General features: G+C 39.3%; 2 protein-coding genes across 5 annotated transcripts in view; one reads left to right on the top strand and one right to left on the bottom strand.

Moving 5' to 3' along the window:
* Positions 1 to 587: 587 nt before the first annotated feature.
* KRIT1 (KRIT1 ankyrin repeat containing) lies at positions 588 to 22,858 on the bottom strand. The gene is made up of 18 exons (XM_074864637.1): positions 22,772 to 22,858; positions 21,690 to 21,761; positions 20,646 to 20,767; positions 20,066 to 20,225; positions 18,690 to 18,782; positions 17,661 to 17,790; positions 15,348 to 15,591; positions 14,936 to 15,051; positions 14,378 to 14,521; positions 13,164 to 13,320; positions 12,775 to 12,882; positions 10,958 to 11,114; positions 8,488 to 8,639; positions 7,660 to 7,826; positions 5,445 to 5,532; positions 3,540 to 3,746; positions 3,117 to 3,233; positions 588 to 2,340 (listed from the first exon to the last, which is right to left on the bottom strand). Exons 3-18 carry the CDS (start codon positions 20,745 to 20,747, stop codon positions 2,272 to 2,274), a joined length of 2,211 nt encoding a protein of 736 aa, XP_074720738.1. The 5' UTR covers positions 20,748 to 20,767; positions 21,690 to 21,761; positions 22,772 to 22,858; the 3' UTR covers positions 588 to 2,271.
* Positions 22,859 to 22,976: 118 nt separating this feature from the next.
* The window catches only part of ANKIB1 (ankyrin repeat and IBR domain containing 1), a 104,289-nt gene continuing 101,382 nt past the window's right edge, over positions 22,977 to 25,883 (top strand). For 2 of the 4 annotated variants that reach the window (XM_074864629.1, XM_074864610.1), the window contains exon 1: positions 22,978 to 23,417. The gene's annotated coding sequence lies outside the window, so the exon portion shown is untranslated. Of the gene's footprint in view, positions 23,418 to 23,649; positions 23,673 to 25,883 lie in introns of those variants that run through there. The other 2 variants (XM_074864631.1, XM_074864622.1) reach the window with 2 other exon arrangements.

The following is a 25,883-nucleotide window of genomic DNA, read 5'->3' as shown; positions in this document are numbered from 1 at the left end:
TATACTGCTACTCGCTCATAAAAAAAGTGCTTCTTACATAAGCTGTATGAGTTGAGCTGAGTATCTCTTGCTTAAAAAGGCATAATTTTCAGACTTGCCTTTCTTGGAGCTTGTTTTCAATTTCTTCTGTTTGGTACAGAGAGGAAGGTTGTTACTAGTGCTCCGTCTCTACAGAGCTGGATTTCTCTGTCCCAATTTTTCATTTCCCCACTTTTAGATGAAAGGATTGTACTAGCCTTTCTTGTCACAGCAACGCAGTGGAAATCCTACATACCCAGGTGCCAGAAGCCTGCTAGCTGTGTAACCCAGCTCTCACTACTTAATGATTCCACTGACACGCAATATCTGCAAACTTCTGGTTTGCCATGATTAACAGTTTCCAGTTTTCCCGATGAATTCCTGAGTGGTTCCCTAGGTGCACTACCTTAATTTGTAGTCACCACGGGACCCTCCCTGCGATCCTCTCTGATGATCTTCCTACAAACCTTGCAAAGATGAGCCTGTTACTGCTCTTTGGTAATAACACCTGCTTGGTAAGACATTTGATGGCACTTTCATGTTGGCTGCAATAATAAAAACAACAAACATGACTTGTTGCAAACAATTTATTAGGTAGTAATAAATAAGAATTTAGCAGAAAGAACTATACAGCAATAAGGCATATTAATTGTTAAATATGCAACTGACACATATCTTAACATTTTCCTCTAGTTTTCTAACAAAGTGCTATGTAGAGAAGTGTATTTCTGATACCGGTGCCACATGACAGCAAGGATGTGCTATGAAGGACCTGACTGTTGCATTATTTACCTTAAATAAAATCTAACAACCCATGAAGATTTACTGTTATTTATGCCAGTGAAGTTTAAGTAGAAAAGTATAGCTTGCTAAGAAGATTACAAAATATAAGTCTCCTGTTCCCTTTTTTTAACTGCTTACTACTTTAATTTCTTAAACTGCACTTACTAGTAGTAAGATATGAGTAAAGTTACTACACAACAGCATAGTTCCTAACATTCATTTTAACTTTTATTTGAAAACTCAGAGGCAAGTGCTAATTTTATATTTTAAAACTTTTTTTACAAAATATTGCACACTGTTTTAGCATGCAGTTTACACAGAAGAAACAGCCAAGTGCACTTAAAACCCTGAAATACAACCAGAAATTTTAAAGATTTGTGTTATGAAGACTTATTTTAATGTACAAGGATATGTTTCAGACTGCATATGGTCCCACCTTACACTTGGGACCCAACTTGTTGAGACCCAATCCTGACTCTGCAAAGAGCAGGCAGAATGCGTAATTACACAAATTGTATCTGACTTCCTTGCAATATAGATCTTCATTCCTGCATCCTGCACTGCTTGTAGCTTCAAGAAACTGAAGCAAGTAATCAGGAGGAAAATTAGTTTAACAGAAATAACTTTGTACCTCCTATATGAGTGTTCATTACTGTGTATGTGTTGCAAGCCAGGGTAAGATTTATTAAACTTTCTGAAGTCCTCTGAATAAGATTCATTTGTAAATCTGTATCTCCCTCTCCTCCATATACAGATTTTATATTGCACAGCAAAAGTAAAAATCCATTTTTTTAAAAAAACAAGCACGTTAAACATTTAATATGGCTTCTGAATGATTTAAAGTATTTCCCTTTTGACATCCTCATGCAATATTTTAGAATAAATATGAATACAAAGTATGAGAGAGTTAAGAGTAAAAATAAAGCCAGCTATAATGTTTGTCTGAAACCAAATAAAAACCAAGAGTTTATCAGAAGTAGTTGCTCAAAGGTCTAACTGGTCTTTTAAGCATACTTATTAACAGTATCTTAAAAATAAAGTGTGTCTGTCTACAAAATACGGTAACATACACAACCTCCTTGATGTTCCACCAAATGACATGAAAGGTAAACAGGTTAACTGAGACTTGCTTAACGGCACTGGTAGTCCCGGAGTCCTCTGGGAACAAAAGCTTTACTTGATTCATGCTCGTCAATCTCCGTAAACCATTTACGTTTCATTAGCTTTATTGGTTAAGCTCAAGCCCTACAACAGCTTATATACGAAACACAAAAATATTTATAAAAATAATAGATATGTTATATAGTTTTTTAAAAAAATAAACCATGCAGCTTCTGTACAAAGTTAAAAACTGTACAAATTGATTTTTCTATTGTGTAAAATTCATGTACATGGAAGTCTTCTATTATGATGAGAAGTTGTTTTTTGCTTAGCCATCAGATGCTGTTTCATAACTATTGTTCATTTCCATCACTCATTTCTTTCACTTGGCATTAACTGACCATTTAACTTCATCAGAAGTTTTACCACGAGACCTGCCTATATAAAAGGTATACAATTAAATTCCATCAGAAATTCAGAACTATGATGAAATCAAGTATATGACAAATGGAAGTACAGAAGAATAATGTTAGAAGTCACATCATTTTAGAAAAAAGGAAGATAAAACCTAGATTTTTCTCAGCTATCAGAAAGTGTTTTTTCAAAATATTCAATCACTTCCACCTTAATATGTAAGAATCTAAAGCAACTACTGTCAAAGTCTGCAAGATACTCAAAGCTGTAATTTTGTCTCAACACATGTTAACATGGCATATTACCACTGAGGTAGACTACGGGTAAAACAAGCATTTTCCATCAGACATCCACAAACACAATCAAAAGTTGCTGGCAGCAATTACAGTGAAGTTGCTTTATAACACTGACTTCACAGATCCTCAGTTTTATCTAATCTCAAACTCTTCTAGTTTTGATAGCAAAGTTACCAGCTCTAACTCTGTGATTCTCATCATATTTGGAATTGTCCTTAAGAGTCCAAGGGATTTGGCACATGCAGCAGTTTCAATTAAAAAAAGGTTTACCCTAATGATTACAGATGCATTTTATGTATTTCGAACCCTAAAGTCTTCACATGCTAGGAAAACAAGCAAACATTCTGAAATACTAAAAAGAAAGTTTTAAGATCATTTTTGTGGGGGCTTGGCCTGGGCTTCTTTTATACTGTACAAGGGTGGTCAATCTCAAGAGAGAAGAGGCATGTATCTAGTTTAGGAAAAAATAATTGAAGACAAAGGATGAAAAATGACAATGCTTACCTGTTTGGTATGCACAATAAAGCTCATTTTGTTTTCCAGACTGTGAATTTGAAAACATGTATCTCCATCTCCCAACTGCCACATAAAGCAACCGTACTTCAGGCTGAGGAGTAAAGCCTACAATGAAATGTACAAAACTGTCACTCAGAAAATATTCTCCATACTTACAAACCAAACTTTCCTTCATTTATTTAGACAGGATTCTGACTTAGAATAGTACGTCCCACAATCTAGTTATAGCTTACAAAGTAGTAACGTGGAAAAATACAAGGCTTTCTATTAGTAGTGCCTTATAAAGATCTTAAAATCTTGGAAATCTTCACAGTCAAGTTTAGTTAAACAGTTGTGAAATGACTACTACCACAAAGAATTTAAGAGAACAGAATTAAGCTTAAGTTATCATTGGCATTCGCTTAAGCTGACCTTTGTTTCCATGTTGAGGAGGTGCAGCCCTTTTACATTTACTCCTACATACACTTTGATGACTTTATGGCTACTTGAACTTGCTTTGGTGAATATCTGTCCTGTGAAAAAAGCTGCTCCATAAGTAGGAATTTCCCAACAATTCTGCAAGAACATGCGCTGAAGGTGATGCATCTCTTTACTTACACCTTCACTGGTGCTGAGATTCTAGAAATAAAGGAACAATGGCAATCAACAGGTCTTCCCAAATAGTTGTGGTTATTTGAAGAAAATCCACTATTTAGTGGAATTCCCACTAAAGGAGTATTCACAAAGTGCTCTCCCAGCAACCATCTTCCCACATCTAAATTAAACCTTAGAGCCACAGAAAGGCCTAAATGGCAAAAGAGACTGAGGCAGAAAGCAGACACCTGTACGAGCCTCAGAAATCTGAACCACTGACACTTAACCTCTGCAGGGCCCCACAATTTTGTGCCTCCCAGAAGTATGTCAGACTCATCAGGGATAAGCAGCTATGCACCCATCTGACACTAAATGCATCACAATCCTTAAAACTAAGCATTCTTCCTCCTTTATAAGTGGTCCAATTCAGTAAGATGAGCAAGTGCCTCCCCCCAAAAACTATTCTTTTTCTTTTCTAAGCAAAATAGAGGTACAGACTTCTCTTCTTCAGTAGAGCCTTCATTCTGAAGGAGACAGGCATCTGTTTCTTCCTCTTCAGTAAAGTCACAACAAAGAATCACTAGAGTGTTCCCACCTCAAAACAGACCGATGTAAGGTACTCTAACAAACAAAAAACTTGGCTGGGCCACACATGAGATGAGGAGGCACAGGCACGAGAGAGAACACAAGTCTTCAACAGTTAGGGGGCCGTGACTGCAGGGGTGGTGGATGGTACCGACCTCTGTGGATCCACACCCTGCATTACAGCTTACCTGAATTCTACACAGCCATTTTTAAAATGTAAAATATGTTAATATCTTTGGAACAAAAGATTGCAACTCCTTTCCCCTTCCCCCATACCACACCCCCCAAAATAATGGCCTAAGAGCAGAAATCAAGAAAGCTATGCTCATTCTTACGTATTATCTGAGAAAAAGTACAGACTACTCTGCTATACCATAGTCTTACAAAGACCACCACCATCCCCTCCTGCATCTGTATTAGAAAGAACAGGAATGATCTGCTGGTTTCTAACAAAAAAGGTGTAGGCACCAAGATAAAGTTTATGATTGAGTAGCCTCAAGTCAAAAGAGAGGCAAGGCCTGAAAACATTCGCTGGGTGCCTCTGCAGTGTTTCCTGGCAGCTACCTTTAGTGATGCATGTCAGCTGCTACGGTTCTCCCTCTGACACACCTCACTTTTTCCGCAATTTTTTTACAAAGTTCACAAATTTAATCTTCAGGTGCCTCTGACCCTGCTTGGAATTCACAGGCTTCAGTTAGATGTCTTTTACAGAAGCAGCCCTTATCCACATTTAAAAATTTTGCTCAATTAACTGCCCTAGTCAAAGGAGTTCGTGTGTGTGCGCACACGCCCATCAGCAGCACTATCAGATCCCTAACATACAAGTTACACTGGCAAAAAGGACCTTATGGATCTATTGCTACAAGCAGATGTGAAAATAGAAGTCAGAGTAGATTTTTTTTATATGTATGCCTGAATTGGCAGTATCCCCAGTACACAGTTAACACAAAGATAAATGAACAGATGACAATTATATTTACTTCTAACAAACAGATCAACTGTAACTGTACAAGAAAAACAGCATTCCAACAACCTATCCCAAACATTCAGCACATACACATTTCTAGCTTTATATACCAGTATATGTTCATCAACTGACAACCAAACTGTCAAAAATGTTTAACACAGCATTTTCTACTATTTGATTATTTATCTTACCTTGTATTCATGAAGTATCCTGTTTGTCCAGTGAGGAGCTTTACTTTTTAGTTTAGTGATTGGTACTATAGATTTAAGATTTTCTTCACTAACAGAAAAACAAAGCAGAAAAAAAGGTTTTCTTCACTAAACAAAGTAAGGAGAAAGAACAACGTCTGCCAATTTGTATCTTCAAGTCATGTACTGAGCTGGACAGTCAGCTCCTACCCTATTTTGCCTCATCAGATGAGCAGCTTTCCTGAAGTGTAAGCTAAGGCTTCCTAAGATCTAGTGTAATTCTCAGTTAAGGGAGATCCACCTTTATGTTCTACACTTTGTGTCATGCATCACAGACACGGCAGGGAGAGGAAATGCCAGCAGCAGAACACTCTTTCTTGATTACAGACCAGTTTGATGAATTCCAGTGTTGAAGCCAAAATTATGTATGAACAGCCATTTACACCAGAATATCAAAAAGATGACAGTTTATAGATACTCTTCCCTTCACTGCTGTATTCAGCACCACCAAGGACCTGGCCCAATTAATTTCCACATGAAAGTTATATATTGCATGACATGAAAGTGAAGTTATTTATATAAAGTGCCTTTTAAAAAAGACCCAAACCACAGCAAACAAAAAACACTAAAAGGAAGCCTTTACTACTTTGCTCTTATGCTCAATTAAGATAGTCTCAAAAACCCAGTGACGCAACCTATTTAGTAATTTTAAACGATGTTTGTCAGTAACTGCACATATGATCTACCAAGCAAAAACCCTGCACAGGACAATGCATCCAGATCTTTAAGGTCAAGGATACTCTCATACAAACAGCCTGGATGTATTTTTGAAATGACCAGTCTTTTAATAAACATTTCATAATATGAATCTCTTCATCTGTCTGACTAAGAACAAGCCAAGATATTTTCCAACATCTTCATTTGAATATTGGTGGAAAGCATGCCTAAATGCCCACGAGGCTCTTTATCTGGCCCAAACTATCTTTCCAAGTAGTACTGTCTATAGAGCAAAACACTTCCATTGCGCAGGATCAACTCAGAACCACACTGCTGATTTGCCTCAGTGTGGAAAGAAACACCGCCCTGCAGCTGCTGGGATTCAGCAGGGGGGTTTTGTATTAAACCCAGCTGCATTTAACTGCACACTCCTGCAGGTAGGCAGTCCCACTTAAACCCAGTTCTCCTTATGCTTGATCTACCAACTGTGTAACTGCAGGACAAGATGGGTCACCAGCTGAACCTACCGAACAGCTCACCCAGAAGTTTTCCAGTCAGTGAGCTCATTCACCTAGCTCGCTCTGTAATGGTACAGCCTCTACACCCAACAGCAGGAAGAGGAAGGAATGAGCAAGTGCAGTCAGTACAGCCAGCCCTTTCAGAGGCAGCCCACGCTTACATCAGAATAGTTGTAGCAGAAAACGCACCCTGACTCACTGATGGTGGAAAATACAACCAAAAAAAGTCAAGCCAAGACAGCTCAGTTGATGCTGTGAATGAGAGGAGATGGGAAGTAGAGCAGCATTCCAGAATAGCACAGCTGCTGTTACATGAATGAATTGAGGTGGAGATGGAAGGGCATGTAGTGAAGGTGCACACAATAGAGAACTGGAATCCTGATGTGCTCAGATACTGCTGCAAAAATGTACGTGGGAGGAAAAATCCATATCCCAGAGCTCAGCTACTGTTGTGCTGGCAAGCAGAGAGAAGGGGAGATAAAAGCACCATCTGGCAGAGCCCTACTGGTGCTATGTTTCTGACCAATTTAGTATAGCAATTCACATACAAACGAGAGAACAGAAATAATATCTCTGCATGGTCTGTCTTCTTCAGAGAGGGAGGAAAGCCAATCCCAGAAGTTGGTCTAACTGGACATAGTAAGAGGTGTCCTCAACACTGTCCAAAGTCTCAGTCCTGTCAAAACCCTTCATTCACATGAATACTGTTACCCATTTTGGTATTATTGTATCTCAGTATAGACTTAGAGAATACAGAACCAATCTCCCTCTGCCTAGGACTGCAATAATTAAGATCAATATATTTTTCAGACCCCATGTCCAGCTTCTGTTAATGCTGTGAGGGTTATGCGATTACTCTGAACTAGAACTCAGTGATCTAGAAAAATAATAAATATATAATACCTAAAATTTGAGAGTTCCATAGTAAGTGCCATCTAAAAATACTAAATCTAAACCCATAAGTTTTAAACACACATACTTACTTTAGAAAGCCCTGTTTATGTTTCTTGCTCTCATAATTTCCATAGACTATTTGTAGAAGCAGACTTGCCAGTGTGATCAACTTGGCATCAGGGGATGTATAGAAACCTTTCAGTAAATTATATCTGGCTTCATCAAAAAGGATAAGAATAGCCAATGGATCCTCAATCTGTTAAAAATATTTAAATAATATAATTTATTTGTAAAAGAAAATGAGCTTAGAAACTAAAAATATAATTTCTCACTGATTCAGAGACAGAAGACAAAGCTGTGATCCTGACTGAAGTGTATATTTTAGTAATGCTTTGCAATAGAAAAAATTACATATTTTAATTGACTTAATTCAAGACTTCACTGATCTAACACACTTACAAATTAAAGGTGACTAGCATACCATGCCCAATCAAAAGGTTCCCAGAAAAACTGACATCTGGGGTTTTTTTCCCCCCCCATGAATCCATTCTGAATAATATGTCTGAATAATCCTGTTGAAATTGAGCAGTTAAATATCTGAAAAATCACAGCACAAGGAAGAGAAGGAAAACTGGGCAGGTTGTTTTTAGCTGTATGCCAGACAGATAGAGACTGAGGCACACAGACTTATGATAAACCAAACAGTTGGGAAGGTGAGAAAAAGAGAGAGAAAAGAGAGGGCAGGAAGGAGGGAGGGAGGGATGAACCTGAAGACTCAAACTATTGCAGAAAAGGAGAGGAGAGGTCCAGTTTAAATAAGTTTAGAAATTACTACAGTCATTAGACACAGCGAGTGTTGATAGTCAAAGTGTTCTGACTCTGCCCATGATTTCATGCTATCACTTCCAAGTGCAGACCTTTTTTTCTATTTCCAGTGGAAGTCTCACATCTCTCCTCAGGAAAAGCTGTGAAGTTTCCCTCTGAGGATCCAAGTTTGTCAGTTCAGTGAATATTTCAGGCCAATCTCGAATATGCTGCAAAGGCTTGTGATATGGCTTCAGTTGGAGGCCTGGAAAATAACAGATTTTGTTTCTAAATAAACAAACAGAAAGAGTGCGCACACACACGATTAAATGCTGCACCAAAACCAGAGTACCTGAAACTGAGGATTCATTAACAAACATTTTTCCCTATGTCTTCTAAACTGCTATATATAAAAGGTTTTGAAAATACAGATTTCTTGACAAAACTCTCAGCATCAATTCACTATATGCATTAGTGATGAATCTCTGTTATTTTCAGCTTCTCAAGAGTGAAGTTGTATTTAAAAATTTAATGGAATATGAAGATGGACTTTAAAAACACAACAATAAAACATTAGAGACTCTTGTCTCAATTATTATGGGAGAAATATAAAGTCCAAAAATCTTATTTTTGGCAGAAAAACATAGAGATAGCTTATTTTATAAATGTATTTGCCATTTTTGAATATATATAAACCATACATTTTTCAGAACAGACATTCTTTTTTTATCTGCAAAATGTCTTGATTCTTAACAGGCTACAGTCATTCAATGTTTCCTGCTCTTCTGTCTGTATGAGAGCTGAGAAATCAATACAGAGCTTCGGACTGCAGTCCTGCTATGTACTATAGTCCATACCTTCAGTTAGGCTCATTCACTTACCCTGCCTGTCCTTGTGATTACTACTGCTTGGCTGTTTTCTAGTAGTGAGAAACTAGAAGGCTGTATCTGGCTCATCCTCACTGCCCTGGCTCTTACATTGTGACACTTCTCCTTATATTTAAAACTTTAAAGGGCATGTTATAGTGCAACATCTTTTCACTGAGAATAATCTTTTCATGAACTTGTCTACCCTACATTCAAACACAGAAAAACATTATCCATCCTACAAACAAGAAAACTATGGTCTTTACAGTTGTACACAATGAACTGCAAAATACATTTTATAATGAAATTTGTTCATCAGTTTGAAGCTGTAAATCAGAAGCTGATTTTCAAACTTAAGCTAAATACCTGGAGAATCACTTGTTTTCAAACAAACAAATATATCAGTGAGCTCTTCCCCTCAAATGCAATCAATGATTTGAGTAAAACATGAAATACATATTTAGAAAAGGCACAAGCTGCAAGACTTCAACACTCAAACACTTCTTTCTCTTCCAGACATTAACATCTAAGTTCCACTGAGGGTTACAGTAGTCACATGGCATACAGCAAAATAAAAAGGCAAATGACATGACACTGGGAGAAAAAGATTAAAAAAGAATGAAGAAAAGATTTCCTGCAGTATTTATAGATTTTTAAAAAAAGTAACAAATGCTACTTCAGTGGAAGACTGACATCAGTAAATAAAATTTTAAATACAAGGCTTCTGTGTTAATAGTACTGTCAACACAGTATCCCACAAGACCTGAATTGTGCTTTGTAAATCCATTATGATGTGTCCCATAGCTATCTGGTTGCAGCAGTACTGTTTACCACATTTTCTACAAAACACAATCACAATCATTGACTCTTTTGCGATTCTATTTATCTTTTGCTACATATCTCAGGCTACAACTATAATATACTTCTTATTTAGATCAAAAATATGAAAAAAATACAGCAAATGTAATGACATTTTGAATCAGAACTCTCTCCCATCTAAAAACTTGTTTATCAAAAATTATTTTAGTGCAAAACACATCAAAATTCATATGATTAAAGGACCTAATGAAAAAACATTAATCGGCTTTAATTACTAGTTTTAAATAGATTAAACATTGGTAAAAAGAACTATGTGCATCCAAGTTCACATACTCTAGGCAGAAAAATACCACTAAAATTGGGGTAAGTTAGCAGTAAAGACTATGACAGCCAAAGTGTCCTTGAACAGAAAGGCAATCTGGACTAGCCTCATCTTCCTAGATGAAATACATTCTAGATGCCACAGTGATACAAGGTCAGACCTACTGGGGGTACCCAAAATGACAGCTACAATGGAGCAGGTCTCTATAGCTCTGAAAGCACAGTTTGAAGCCATCAGGGTGTAAAGGCTGGCAGTTGATCTACTGGATCAGTTTAAGGAAAGTTTAAGCAGAGAAAACAGAAAAGCTGGTCTCATTCCCTATGCAAAAGATATAAAGAATGAGACCTATAGGGATTAGGGAGTCTCCAGCAGGGGCAAAGTGAATTAACAAGATGGCCTAGATACAAATTAACTCCTAAAAATGTCTTTTAAAAGCTGATAGAAAGAGGGTAATACAGAACTGTCGGAGAGCATGTTTCCTATTTTCCTAAGAAAATATTGGTTTTTTCTAAAGGCAAGCAGAAATAAAAAAGCTATGATAAACTCTCGGGTGTAACAATCTTCCTTGTTACTTACTGAGGTTCTCAGAACAGATCCAGATAGTGAAGTACTGCTGAGTTTCTTGAGACAAACGCATCCCCTCCATTATCTGCTGTACAGTAGTATTGTTTCCATGTTTCAACTCAACAGAGCGATATGACCCATCCATACGATAAATTCGTGCCTTTTCATACTACATAAAAATTTAAACATATTAAACAAAGAACTTGTTAAAATCCTTTCTGCTGGTGCTTCTGAAGAGGAAAGCAATTTTACCATAATTCAGCAACATCCACACTGTTCAGAAGAACAACACTGCACAACTCCTACATACTTACTATTTGTCAAAACTGTTTCATGTCCTATGCAAGACTGTGCTTCTACCACAATAACTACAAGAAAGATGATATTTTGAGGACTTCACTTCTGTTGAACTCAAAAGCAAAGTAGGCATTTAAAAGTTCCCCGAGGGATCTGGGCTCAGCTGCCTATGCATATCCCAAAATGTCCACCTCACTATTACTGGCGGGTTATAAATTATTCCCCTCATTAGTCTATACTAAAAAGACTGATTTTTCAGAGGGAAGCACCACCCTTTACACAGATCCCAATACAGTAAGAATACAATTTCACTAAGATCTTTTAGCATTTGTATAATATTACTGCTAATAAATAATTTTTCCCCTTCAGAACTCCCATAGCTTTCAATGAATTGCATGTGGGCCCAGAGTACACTTCCTAAAAGATGTACTTAAACTTAAATCAGGTGCTTAAAGCATACAGACACAAGTCATAAGTCAGTGAAATTCCTTGTGTTCATCTCTCTAACAGGTTCAAAGTTTCAGCTGCTTGAATAAAACAGTTGCAGGAATTTGTTACTTCCCTTCTTCAAGTCTACTCAATTGTCAAGAACGGAGACATCAGTCCTAAAAACTTCTAGGAAAAAAAGGAATGCCTTGGAAAATGACAACTGACTGAAAAGGCTGGAATGCAAAACATCAGTCTATTTTTGCTGCAGTAGTCACCGTGACTCCTATTGCAGTAATTTCTATATATTTTTTTTAATTTTAATGTATTAATTCAATAGTAATAAGTGACAACATAATATCACCTATTACACTGTGAAATCTACTTTAAATGTGTGCTTAGTCTTTTAGAGTCATTAGACATTCAGCTGCCATTTGATCAGCTGGATAATAAGATCCCTAAAATAAAGGAGGTCAATTCTTTCATTAATTATTTTGGAAGATTCATTCATATAGAGTGAAATGAAGATAACTCAAAACATCTTGAAAGATTGACAAGTTTACTGCCACCTACCGACAGAGATACAAGTTGCACCTGAAGTCAAAGAAAAGAAACAAGTGGGGTTTATATCATTTTGCTAATTTTAAATCTACTTCAGGATGAGAGGAATCGCATCATAAACTTTACTATCCTGGCTAGATCTCCACTGACTGCCAAGGAAGCCTACACTGACTAACTGATGTAAAGCCTATTTTGTAGAAGCCTACATTTAGCCAGCTGAATGCTCCTGTTTATCAACATATAACAATGCGTAAAGCAAGCTAATGGTTGTATGATGAAAAGTAGACATAAAATTGGTAGGTGATGTGATGCTCTTACCAATAAATCAAAACATCACATTTAAAGTCTTACATGTATTTCTCGAGCAATAAATATAGACAGAAACATTTAAAGAGACAAAATGTCAGTTTGTCAATATTTACACTTTCAGTATACTGCATATTTCCAATAACAGCTATAAATGAGCCTAGCTCTTCTACAAGTTTATGTAGATTAAATAGTAAATTAAATATTAACTTTAACCTATTTAGAAAATAAACTCATACAGGTTTATTTATGGCTTCCTTCAGCAGTTTTGCTGTTTCTTCCCACTCATTTTGTTTGTTCTCTTCACAGACATTCAGTGGAGATCTTCCTTGTTGATCAGTAATGTGCTACAAACAAACAGAAACACTGATAATACATTATTTTCACTGGAGATAGGTAAGCATTTACACAGTTTTTGAGATAATTAAAATCCTTGATCCTAGGGTCCAAACATTTCATTGCTATACAATGGCAAAAGTGGAGGTAATGAAACACATTTAACCATTTTCTGGTAATCTCTCAACAGGATCGTTCATTTACACATTGTGATCTGGACACAGAACAGTTCACATACACAAGCTAGAAACTGTTGCTAAAACTATTTTTTCTATACACAAACAGAACTTACTCTGTCAATTTCTGGATGATTTAGTAGAATTTGTACTATTTCAGCATGCCCGCCTCCAGCAGCAAAATGAAGAGGAGAGCTAAGTTGGCCATTCAAAAGATTTGGATTGCATTTCCCTTTCTCCAACAGCATTCGAGTGGCTTCAACTTTTCCATACCTACAGATGGGTTTAAAACAGAACAGACACAGCAAATGTAAAATAAAATCTTTTTTTCAGATAGTCCTAAATATGGAAAAGTGTATTTCCACGATCAAGAGTTTAGCTTTGAAATTACACCAAAGACAGTGGAACATTAGTAAATTTGTAGAAATTAGTATCAGTTCTGCACTTCTTTGCTATCTATTGGTCTAGTAATCATCTACTGGATTCATTACAGACACCTTGCTTTAAACTAGCTAAGTTTGGGTAATTGTAGCAATTCAGTCATGGCAAAACAGAGCTCAGCCTTGCCTGAAAAAAAAAAAAATTCTCTGTGAGAATCAAAGTAAAGCTTCTGATTGGCATGTAGATGGATCCTGAAGACTCTTAAGTCTAACACCAGTAACTGATAAATCTTGCATATACTGTTTATGCAAACTTTCTGACAAACACTAAAAAACAAGTAAGTTTTTTTATAACCAAGCTTGATTTTCATGTTATTCATATCATCAGACACTACTACAAATACAGAAGACTAACTTGCATAAAGACAAAACAAAAGCATTTTTACAACTGAGAAAAGCTCTCAAGCACTTACAGATTAAATCATCCCAGAATTATAGTCAGACAAGTCGACCTCTGTTCATCACTTCCTACTGAAAGCTTGACCATCACCAACACGTGCTCAGCATGCTCAGCTATTGCTGTGCTGTGAAACTGCTCAAAGCCTTTAACCAACAAAGACTGTACAAGTTACCACACTAAACTAGACCCAGCGTCTCCACCAGGCATTAGAACAGATGCTTCAGGACAGATGTAAGAGGCAATTGGTAAGTGTTTGATGATATGATCTCCACACCTGGTCTTTGAAACCATTCAGATTGAAATCATCTCAAAACCTGAAGCAATCTTTCTCTTCAGAAGGTTAACACTAACATATATTAGAATCAAAGTGTAAAAAGTCTAGAGTTTTTCTCATTTCTCATTTTTGAGTCTGTACAATAAATGATTAGCGCTAAAGAATCATGATAGCAAGAATGCATTTGGTTGGCAAAATTATATTTATCTGACTCACCAGCATGCATAATGGATAGGTGCCCAGTGGTCACTATCTAACTGATTAACAGAAAACTTTTTATCCAGAAGGTGGCTTAGTAAATCAGAGTCGCCTTCGCAAGCACTACGGTGAAGAGGGAAATCATCTACCCACTGGTGTTCCCTATGAATTGAAAGGGGAAACAGGAGGAAAACACAGTTCAGAAATATTTCAGTAGTTGAGAACATCAACTTTTTTAACATTACTAACATAGCACTAACTGTAGATCTACATGAAGAATAAAAATGAAGCTCATGCAGCTAAAATGGGCCAGTGTTCATACAACTAGTATTTTCGTCATGCAGTAGTCAAGCCACAGCTGTATTCATTATTCTAAGAAATGCTTCCCTAATGTTTATAATTTAAACTTCTCTTGATCCATCCTTTAATTGTTGTGTTTCAGTACTTAAAGACTTCAAATAGAATTTAAATACAGTTAAAGGCCTAAAAAAGGAGTCTCATTCTGACCAAGTCTACTAAGTGCTACTGTAATATAACAAAATTATCTGTTAATGAAAAAGGAATGTAACATAATACTTGTCCTCTGTGACACTGCTCATGCTACGTTGCCACTTTTCTCTTTTAGGAATCTGAATCTTTGAATAGTCTGGGGCTCCAAGGCCAAAGTATGGATTTATTACCACTTTGTCAACCTGTGAAGACATAATTTAAACACAACTGAAAAAATATCTTACTGAGATTTGGCTAAACAATCCCCCATCCAGGCCGGGTATTCTCTTGTAACCAAAGTTATGACAGTAACACTTTATAATTAAAGAGAATGATGTTCAAATGTGAGCATTTGAAAAAACGTTTAGCAGTAAGTGTCTAATAAAGAAATCTGATCATATTAAACATAAAACACACACTCATATAAAATAAATGAATGAATTGCAAAACGAAAATGTATGTATGTTTCACAAATATAAAATGAAAATATAGTTCTTACCCTATTGGTATATTGAAGGTCAGATCCAAACAAAGGATTATAGATACACATATCTGCTTTCTCCAGTGCTAGCATTTTACTCTTTATTTCCAGGGCAGTATAACCCATGTGTAATGAGCTCTCCGTTTGACCAGGTTCTATAGCATAGGCAGGGTTTATTACATTTGTTTTAATCCTCTCAAGAGGAGATGGTCTGAATAAAGCTGGGATGGAGTGAGACTGGGTGTGCCGTTCATCCAACCACCTGCAGGAGAGAATGGGCAAGTAATTAATTTTCAGGTAGAAAATAACTATTTTGGTCATGCCTGTCCATTATTTTGTTTGATTAAAGGTTGCATGTATGAAAACCACACATTTTAATTAAAAAAATAATTTTAATTATAATGTGCCCAGCCAACTTTATAGCACTGAAGTAATCCCCAAACATGACATTTTTTAACCAAATATAATTAAGCAAATGTATTTGCTCAAACACGCTTCCTGCAGATGCAAACTCTCAAAGGAAATTATAACCTAAGGTAAGAGTAACATTGGTTATAGCCAAAACACTTAACCACACCAACACGTCACCATTTCATTTACTTTCAGTTTATCAGTATTCCTACCCTCAACATACAAATTCTGAAACTAAAGCAGTTTGTTTAAGGGTGAGTTGAAGTTTTAGTATCTGTGCTGACTTAAGCCTTCTAACTCATGGGTTTCATTAGGGAGAGGCGGGAAAGCAAAAATCAGAAGGTCCTTTGGTAGTTTCCAAACTGCCAAGTCTCTTTCACATAGACTACCACCTGTCTTTTCACAAACCTGTGCTGAAGGTTATTCTCTTCTAAGTGCGCTCTTACTGACAGTATAGAAGGGCTTTAGAGCCTTTTTATGCTGAGCTAGAGAGGAAAGTCAGCACTGTACAACTGCTGCATTTTTTCCTGCCACATATGCAATGTAACACAGGGCTCAGGATTTTTTGATAAATATATTTTCACTGAATTGCTAAATTATTTTAGTGTTATGTTGAATGGGGCACAGTTTAACTAAGAGTCTAAAGCCAGGTTTGTATTTAAGGTTTCTGCACATACTTTCTCACAAGCTTGAGATAAACATGTACTTCGCTGGAAAACAATCAATTCCTTTTAGTGATTTAGCCATAGAAGAAAGATAAGTACATACTTTGGAAAGATAGATCCACTGACAGACCGTTTGGACCTTGTCTATCCCAGAACCACGTGTAAGGATGGCAGAATTATGGCCTACAGTTCAGTGCGTATGCTTAGGCTGGGATTTTTAAGTCCCAGATCCAAGCTATCATGTGCTGCAAAAGCTGTGTTCTCTTCACTTACTGATAGTCCTGCTGGGAAGGAGGACTGTAAAATTGTGATCATCGTGCTACGAACACCCTCTTGTCTCTCTGAAGTATTTTCAGGCATTTTCTCTAACAGTTGGCAGATAAATTATTTATGGTAGTTTGAACCTTTGAAAAGTGTTGTTTCAGATTACATACATAGAGAATAATCAATGTAAACTATTTTCTAATATACTTCCACGGTTTCTCTCACAATTATAAGGCTGGTAAAACATCTTAAGTAGAGCTTAATAACAACTGGGACAATGGTATACTTGGAAATATTATAACTCTACTAATAAACTGTAAAAACCCTACACATGGGACCTTTTTAGGTAATAGCTTGAAACTTGTAACTTTTCATGTTAGCCAAGAGTTTCACCTAACTTCATTAATGCAAATAAGTTCATACCTAAGTAGGTCTAGTATTTCTTTGTTAAGGGTACATAAAAAAGACCAAAAAACTGCTCACATATTCAATTTTCAAACTACTATAAAGCTGGCTAAAAAACTAATCACCTTTCTGAAAGTTAATTCCCTACTGCAAATAAATTTGTATGGCTGGGGCATACACACTCCCTTTGTAAACGGGAGTTTAATTTAAATGCAAATGATAATGATATACAATTAACAGGATATTTTTACTACACTCTGGCAAATACTCTTACAGATGGCAATTAAGTCACTTACAGAAGATTTATCATTAGTATTTTATATGATTTTACAAAATCTTCACTGTGAGCAAGAACTTCCAGAAAGCCACTTGATTTAGATAAGCACACCATTCTTGAGTTTGCAAAAGATTTTTAAAAAGATTGAGAAATATGTTGTCAAGGTTTCAGTTTCTGATAAACATGAAGAAGATAATATGATATCACAGTGATTTCCTTTTAAATCACCAGAATGCTATAAAAACTATATGCTACATCTACAAATTTTCTTTTCTATTTTAATATATTTTCACTGATGGCATTTCTTACTTATCCAAGGCAATTAACATTCTTGCAGTAAGCGTAGCAAAATGGGTGCTGGATTCACTGCAGACCCTCATGATGTCTTGTAAACAGTAGAACACAGGGCATCCAGGACTGTATGCGTATTTTGTATTATCTAAAAAGAAAACATACTCTGAAGACACATCGATAACAAGAATCTTATTTTCCCTCCTGGATCTTCTGTAGTTACACACCCCCAACTAACCGAGAGCATAATCTAACCTTAGACTAGAGTAACTAATTTTTTTCCAAATGCTAATTGATAGAAATTACATACAATCCTTACATAATTCTAAACATAATTCACAACTCAACAGGGTAGCCTTAACAACCTTAAGGTGTTCGGTTACTATCCCATCAGCGTGATCAGCTTCATCTGAGGAATTAATGTTAAATGTATACCCTTGCCAGAAAAAAATGAATAGGGCTCAGGACCAGAAGAGGTATTTATTGCTACTGGTAACCCCACAATGGTTTTCATTTGCTAGTTTTTATCCTTAAGGCCTATCAGTAAGGCAAAAATGAAGGAGCTTCTCCAAAAGCACACAGACATTTACTTTTTTTAAAAAAAATTACTTCCCTGACAACCAATTTACTCTGCTTTTCAAGACCTTATTCACCATTCCTTAATCAAAGCCATTTACAGACTTCAATAAGCATTCTTCTCAGAGTAAACAACACTGAACTGAATAGGATGGCTTCTTTACACTTGCATTCAGTAAATTCTATACAAGTTAATGCATATGTTTTGAAATATAATCAAGCGAACAAATACAGCTCAAAACAGAAGTGTGCTATCGTTACAGAGGCAATACATTAAAAACAAGGGGTTTTCTTTAATTTTAAGTAACTTTTTCAAGTTTTAAAGTATTCAGAGAGGTTTCCACCTGAATGTAACTTATAATGCTTAAATACAGAAAAAGCCATACAGCATATTCATAAAAATTCTTAATAAACCCTCAACTGAACTTCTGCCAAAATGGGTGCAACTTCAGAAATTATGTTCAACGTTACCTTTCACAACAGTTGGAACAATGTAAAGTGATGCCTCCTGGCCTGCCTTCTCTCCATCGAGAGGAAACTTCTTCATTAACACTACACGCTTTCCTAGCACAGTATTAAAAAAAACCAAAATAATTAAGTAACCAACAAAACAAAAAAAATACCTAAACAGTCCAGAGTTGGCTATCTGAAAGCTTACCAGACTCAACCTTCCTAATTTCTAGGAAGAAAAAAATTATGATTATTATAAGCTATAATCTAAAGCAAGCTAAGAAAATCTAAATACATGCAAAAAAACAAGGAACATAAATATGTATAATCCATTAACATGAAAAATTATGTGACGGTACCCCTTTTTTCATAGCAACTTTTCTATACCCGATTTTTCATAGCATTCACCCCCCAAATCACCTATCCTTAAGTTATCCTCCCTTCTACCCTTACAGAATCTAGCATTTTGTTTCCTTTTCTGACATCAGCTGCATGTTTTAGCAGTGGCCACACTATAAAGTATGCATATTAATGCTTGGGCCGTCTGTCTCACTCAATTTAAAACTCTCTAAATTGTGTAAGAAACAGTTTTTCTTTTTACTAAGCATTCCTCAACATGCATTAATGCTATTATGTTATTTCATGTTTGCTGCTCCACTAGCTTTGTTAAATCCATCCGACTCCAGTTATTGCCAGCCGCCAACACTTTACCATGCAACCAGCTACCCCTTTTCTCAATTGTTAGCACCACATTGTCTTGTCCGCACTGACAAACCTTCCCAGTATAACCTTACTTGCAAAGCAGAGATGAGGTACACAGCAAAAAAAGTGCTTTAGTCAGTAGAGTTTATACCAATCTGGAAATGAAATATGCTGGCTAAAACAATTTTTGTCAGCACAAGCGTGAGGTTATTTGTTAGACCAGCTATGCAACAGCAATTAAAAACGTATTAATCAAATTATATCTGTAAGTGATACAGTTATGCCAGAAATATTTTCATGTCTACTAAACAATGCCAGCTTCAGAACACACTTTAGAAGTTCAATTCACTAGTTTAAGTCAAGTTTTAGCTGGATTTAAGCATAAAAAAGCCAATCTGGTTTACCAGAAGTTTAGCTGTAAGTCTCAATTTGGGGTGAAGAAGCAGTACAGACAGGCAAGGTTTCACTTAATAAAGATCTTTTAGTAAGCATTTTATAGAGTTGGAAGGTAAAGGAAAACAGGCAAATTAAAGGTTTTAGCTGTACAGTTGGCTTGGGTTTTTTTGATGAACCTCAAAACACACCTTCTTTTTTTAAACTAATTTCATGCTTTAGCACAACCTTTCCATGCCCATTTAATTAAAAAAATATTTTTATAGAGCTATCAACAATAAATCAGGTTAAAACGTTTTTACCTTTAATACCCTGATTGGCTGGTGAAATTGGTTTGGTGGCTTCTAATACATAATCCAAGATGCTCTGGGTTATCTCAGTGCCTCCCTGCAGTTTAGTTTCCAACAAAACTTTCTTTCTTTTCTTCTTCTGGCCTTCAATGGGAACTTCAAGCAACAAAATCTTTCAAACAATAATGAAACCAAAGGAGTTTAAGCACAACTGAAACAAGTACAGAACATTTTTTTAAAAAATTTATTGTACCACTGTAAAAGCAGTAACAAAATTCAGAAAGTATTGAGTATGGAGGAGGAGGACGGTGAAGTCAGAATGACCTCCGTAACAGTAAGGTTAAAGAGAGTAAAACAAGGCTGCACCCTTGTACTGGGCAGCCTGCAGGGCAAAAGGCCCTGAAAAGACATTACAAAACCATAAAGTGTTCAAATACTGTAAGGATGGGACAATGCATAGTAGATATATGATGTACATAGACATTATTTAAGCAATGCTATTGTCCTATTTTCTTTTCTGCTTTATTTTATATATTTACTATAACACTGTTTTTTAAAATCTTAATAAATAAAAAAATATAAATAGTTTTACTTCATAGGATTTGGCTCGATATTCACGAGAATTCAGGCTAGCAGTATTTTTTGGACGAATCACAGCAACATATGCATCTCCAGTGGTTTCTGGGTTTCCCATCTCTCCTTCCTATTTTATCACTGGAAACAATCAATAAACAGGAAGTAAAGGTTCAGTTGAAAAAAAGTTAAAAAAAATCCAACAGCACACTAAACTTCAGCACACAGTAATTATATCCACTGATTCTTTGCATTATTTATTGTTCTTTAGCTAGAGCAATACCAATGGCTGATACAATTCTGCTTCCTCTTCATGAAAGGGGAAAATCCTACATCACATTGATTTAATACAAATAATCTTGTTCTCTAACTCACTTGTAAAATAAAAATGTGTATTTTCTTCTACTTTGTAACTATTTTCGCCATTTTGCAAGGCAGGCAAAGCATCAAAGAATTTTTGGACTCTGAAAAAATATGAAATTGAAAAAGAAAACCATTCTAAACTGACAAGCACTGTAATTTATAAAATGTGCTGTGACAAAGTATTGCATTTCTGTGAGTTCCACAGGGATTTCAAGAAGATACTTGATCTTCCTTCCTGCCCCCCCCCCCCGGAAGTAGAACAGTCTTGCCTACACCCCAAGTAACAAAGCTGATAAACTATAATATGGATTCATTTATTTAGTTTTACATGAGTGGGGCTGCAAACTGGTGCACAATTCATTCAAACACAGAGCTTCTGAAAGGAGTAAGTCTTCAGTTTTTGCAAAAAGTGGACAGATTTAAGATAAAACTTTGGTTAGCATTCCATTTAACCCGAAGCGACAAATCCGATAGTCATAAAATTTTATGAAAATGATAAGGAAAACCTCCTAAGGCTAAATCACTTCACATATTAGATTTGAGAAAGAAGATCACGCCTGGTCATTAGCACCTTCCAGGTGACCATTTTCTTCATCTGCAAATGAACCCCCTTTCACTCCATATTATCAGTAAACACATGCTTTTTACAGGTTAATCCCTCCAGAAGGATTTTTAACGTTACTATTTCTAGCTTCTTCACCTCTTCTGGGAGAAACAGAGGTCTTCAGATTCCCATGCCCTTGGTCCAGTATTTTTGCTAGGATCAGACTACCTGAAAACATATTAAAAAAACCCAACATAAATAACAGCATGCACATTTTCTCCTTAAGATAAATACATTAGTTAATAATTTAATGGTGGTACTTGAACAGTAATATCTGAATAGAAACATCCATCGATTTGCATTCTAGTAGCATCTAGAAACATTAAATAAGCAACGTGCTGACTTGTGAGAGCTCATACTTTGGGATACTAAGAGTTTTGAAAGGAACAAGAAACAACCATCCATGAAAAAGGCTGCTCCCTGGGTCTCCTTACATGTACCGGGATATAGCGGGTTTGGGGCACAGGCTGGTGCGGAGGCAGCGTGCAGCGGGTCAGCTCCCTCTGGCAGTGCTCTGCACTAAACCCAGAGTGGGGTGAGGGTGTCTGGGGAACAGCCAGCCCCGAAAGCTGCCGTACGACTCCAGAAAACACGCGCAGAGGATGAGGAAGGGCGGGGCTGTGAGGATGTGACAGTGACGACGACCAGCTTGAGAAGGCACCCCCGGTGAACAGACCCTGACCAAATCCCGCTGCCAGCCACTCGCCCCCGTCCCAAGGGATGCAGGTTCTAGAGAACGCGCCTCGGCCGGGCCTCTCCCTGCGCCCCCCGACGGCAGCCTCAGCAGCCCGGGACCCGCCGGGACGAGGCAGCGGGCGGCCCCCCGGGTCACCCGGCCACGCCACCCCTCCCGCCCCGCCGAGCGCCGGACCCGTGGCGGCGGCCTCGGCCTCCCCCACAGCGCTACCGCGTCTCGGCACGGCGAGACCGCCGCCACGGAGGAGCGCGGCAGGCGGGCAGCGGCCCCACGCCGCCGGCACCTCCCGCCCCGGTGGAAGCCGCCCCGCCGCCTCACGGCCGGGAGACGCCCCCCGAACTTTCCCGGTCGCGCCCAGGAGCCGGCCGGGCCCCCGGAGGGTGCTCACGCCGCAACCCCGCGGAGCGGTAACGCCACGTCCCCGGGACCGGCCCAGCGCAGCGAGGGGCAGCGCCCCGGCCCCGCTCCCGCCCTCCCTTGCCTTCCTCGGTGGTGCCGGCCGTCGCCTCCCCCGCCGCATCCTCCCTCCGCGCCCGGAGCCCAGGCCCCGCGCCCGAGACGCGTCCCGCTCCGCCCCGTCCCCGCCCCGCTCCGCTCCCTCCCCCGGCTCGGCGGATCCGCTTCCCGTCGGAGCCCCGCGGGCCTCGGCTGCCGATGAGTTTCCGGGTCGGCGGCCTGAACTGCTGTGCTGGGGCCGCCGCCGGTTGCTGACCGCGAGGGGAGAAAGGGGGAGCGAGACCGGGCGGCGGGCCGGGCCGGGAGCATGAGGCGCTGCTGGCAGGCCGGGAGGCGCTGAGGTGAAGCGGCCGCCCGGGCCCGGGGAGCGCCGCCAGCAGCTGTCAGCGCCGCTGCCGAACAAAGGGGCAGCGAGGCGGCGGCAGCCGCAACGCCCTGCCTGCGCGGAGGGAGCCTCGCCGCCGGGCACTCCGCGCTGCTTCAGCCGCCGAGTGACGCCCCCGGCTGCCCGCGGGCCGGAGCCCCCCGCGGAGCGGGCGCTCCAGAGGGCGCCGTACCCGGAGCGGAGCAGGGGGAGAGGGAGAGAGGAGCGGCCGCTGAGCAAATGGAGGCGCTGGGTGGCGGTCGCGGAGGAGCCGGGAAGGGCCGGGGAGAGCCCCTGTGAGGAGCCGGTGAGTGGCCCGCGGCGCTGGCGGCGATCCCGGCGCCGCCCGGGGAGGCTCGGGCGGTGTCCGCGGGGCTGCGGGCGGCCGAGGCGAGTCCGGCCGCGGACGCAGCCGGGAAGACTTTGCACATCTGGGCGTCGGCAGCCCGCCGCAGCGCGGGTGGGGCGGGCCGGGAGGCGGCTCTGGGGGCGCCGTCGGCAGGCGAGGGGAGCGGAGCGGGGCGGAGGAGGCGAGAGCGGAGGGTATCGCCGCCGTGCGGAGGTAAACAAGCCGCAGGTTACCGAGACTGGCCGTCCCCGCGCGCGGCGGCGCTGCCGGTGTGTGGACGGCCCCCGGCAGCGCGGGCCCCGGTGGGCAGGGGGCTGTGGGGGAGCGTAATGGCGGGAGGCGGCGGGCTGGGTTGGGGGGGGAGGCCGCCGCCTCCGGCCCAGGCTCCCTTCAGGCGCCGCGCCCCGCGGCGGCGGAGGGCAGGGGGGCTCGCCCGGAAACCGGGCGGGTGAGGGGGCTCGGCAGCTGCAGCCCCGGGGCGGCGGGGCTCCCGCGGCCAGGACCATCGGAAAGTTTGGAGCTGCCCGACGGCCTGGCTTCAGCCGGCCCCCGCTGTGGAGCTCATGCCCGCCTCGCTCGTAGCCTGGAAATCCTGCCTCGAAGGCAGCAGGGACAAAGTGTGAGCCGCCGGAGTGGGAGCGTGTGCCGCTGGGTGAGCTGTGGCGGGGTAACCTTGCTTCCAGGCCGGGTAACGCCGGCCTGAACAGCCTTTCGTGAATGAAATTGAACGCTCGTGAGCTCGCGTTTTACTTTATTTTTTCTTTCTCAGAGAAAAATTTGAGTCTTGATACTGTAACAGTTTTACGTAAGTAGCAGTATCACTCTCCCAGGCATGTCTAAACACATGCTGGAAATTGGGCGACTTTTAAAAAAGAAGAAGAACCTTGATAATTCGTGAGTGCTTAGTCTGTCTTTTATTTACAGTTCAAATAGTATGCAGAGGAAATGTGGAGTCACAAAAACATGCTCTGCAGAGTAAGGCACTAATACCGCAGCTTAAATTGTTTGCATGGACCCCTCCATCATTACTAATCATCATTGATTGCGCTTTTTTCTTTGAGTGCATTTCTGTGCTTACCAGCTCCAGAAATGGAGTTTTAGTTGTAGGCATAACATCGGTAGGTGTACTGTAGTTTAAGTACATTCCCTAAAGAGAGAGACCACTTCTGAGAGAATTATTAGCTGTAGAGATTGGCAATGAAAAGAGACTGTGTCTCTTCACACACATATGGGTATTTTATCCTTACTTTCATCTCTTTGATTTTCAATATGAAGCATGGTGGATTAATTTCTCTTTAATCTGTCTTGGGTACAGGGGAAGAATACTCTTCTTGGGAAGGAAAAAAAAAAGGATTTAGTCATATGGAAAGTAACAGCATTTTTCAACTTTTAAAACATGTGGTTTATTTAGTTGAGGTGTCTACACAGAAGTGAAGTGGTAGAATTTATAGCAACTTCCCCCCCACCCCCGGACATGGAAAGAGCAAATAGCTGTTCTTTCAAATAAGAAACCAAATTACAGAAGAGGCTTCTGGAAATTTTCATTCCAAGATGTTGTCATCCTGTACTCGAGCAATTCCTTCTTTAACAAATTTTACTTTAGTCCTTAAACAAAATAATAAAATATTTTAAGAATACAATATATTATTCCTGAATAAAAATATTACTAGAAATATACTAAAAAGCTAAACAATGCTGGTGGTACCCTGTCGTCATATACATGTATACACATCAGCAGAATATTATGAATGAAAATTAAAAAACAAAACCAAAAAAAAGATGCTATTGTAATAATAATAGTATCAGTAGACAAAAGACAAAAATTAAGCAAGTAAGTTTTATGCAGTCCCTCTAATTTTTGCTTGTGCCATACACATCTAGATAGGACTAGGTATGTACATATGTAAGTACATTATTAGGTTTATTGAAAAAACATGGAGTTTCCTAGACATATATTTTATGGAAGTTTACATGTACCTGTTTGTTATATGTTCCTATCAGGCATACACACTCCAGAAAATTAAAGGAAACTAAATATGTAAATTTAAAAGGGAATGCCTTCTACAGCTGTCAGCCTTTTTTCAATGGAACAACTATAAAAAAATGGTTTTAGAAAATGTCATTATGTCTTTGTTTGCTACATAAGACCTTTTTAACACTATGGCTGATTTAATCTGTCCTGAGTAGTTTCTCACCCACTGCTGTGATTGATTTCATTTGATTTACATTGCTTTCTGTTTCAGTAATAGAGCTTTGTTTATTAATTGTTAACCAGTTTGGCTAGCAGGGTTTGCGGTGATTTTTTTGGGGGGTTTTTTTTTTTTTTTTTTGGTGGGATGGGGATGTTCTAGGTTTCTTGTTTGGTTTTTAGGTTTTTTGTTGGTTTGTGTATGTGTGGTTTTGGGATTTTTTTTTTTCATTTGT

This window comes from Strix uralensis, chromosome 1, assembly GCF_047716275.1.
Source record: "Strix uralensis isolate ZFMK-TIS-50842 chromosome 1, bStrUra1, whole genome shotgun sequence".
In the NCBI taxonomy this organism is placed as follows: Eukaryota; Metazoa; Chordata; class Aves; order Strigiformes; family Strigidae; genus Strix; species Strix uralensis.
Note: the sequence above shows the minus strand (reverse complement) of the source record. Positions and strands in the feature narration are given on the sequence as shown.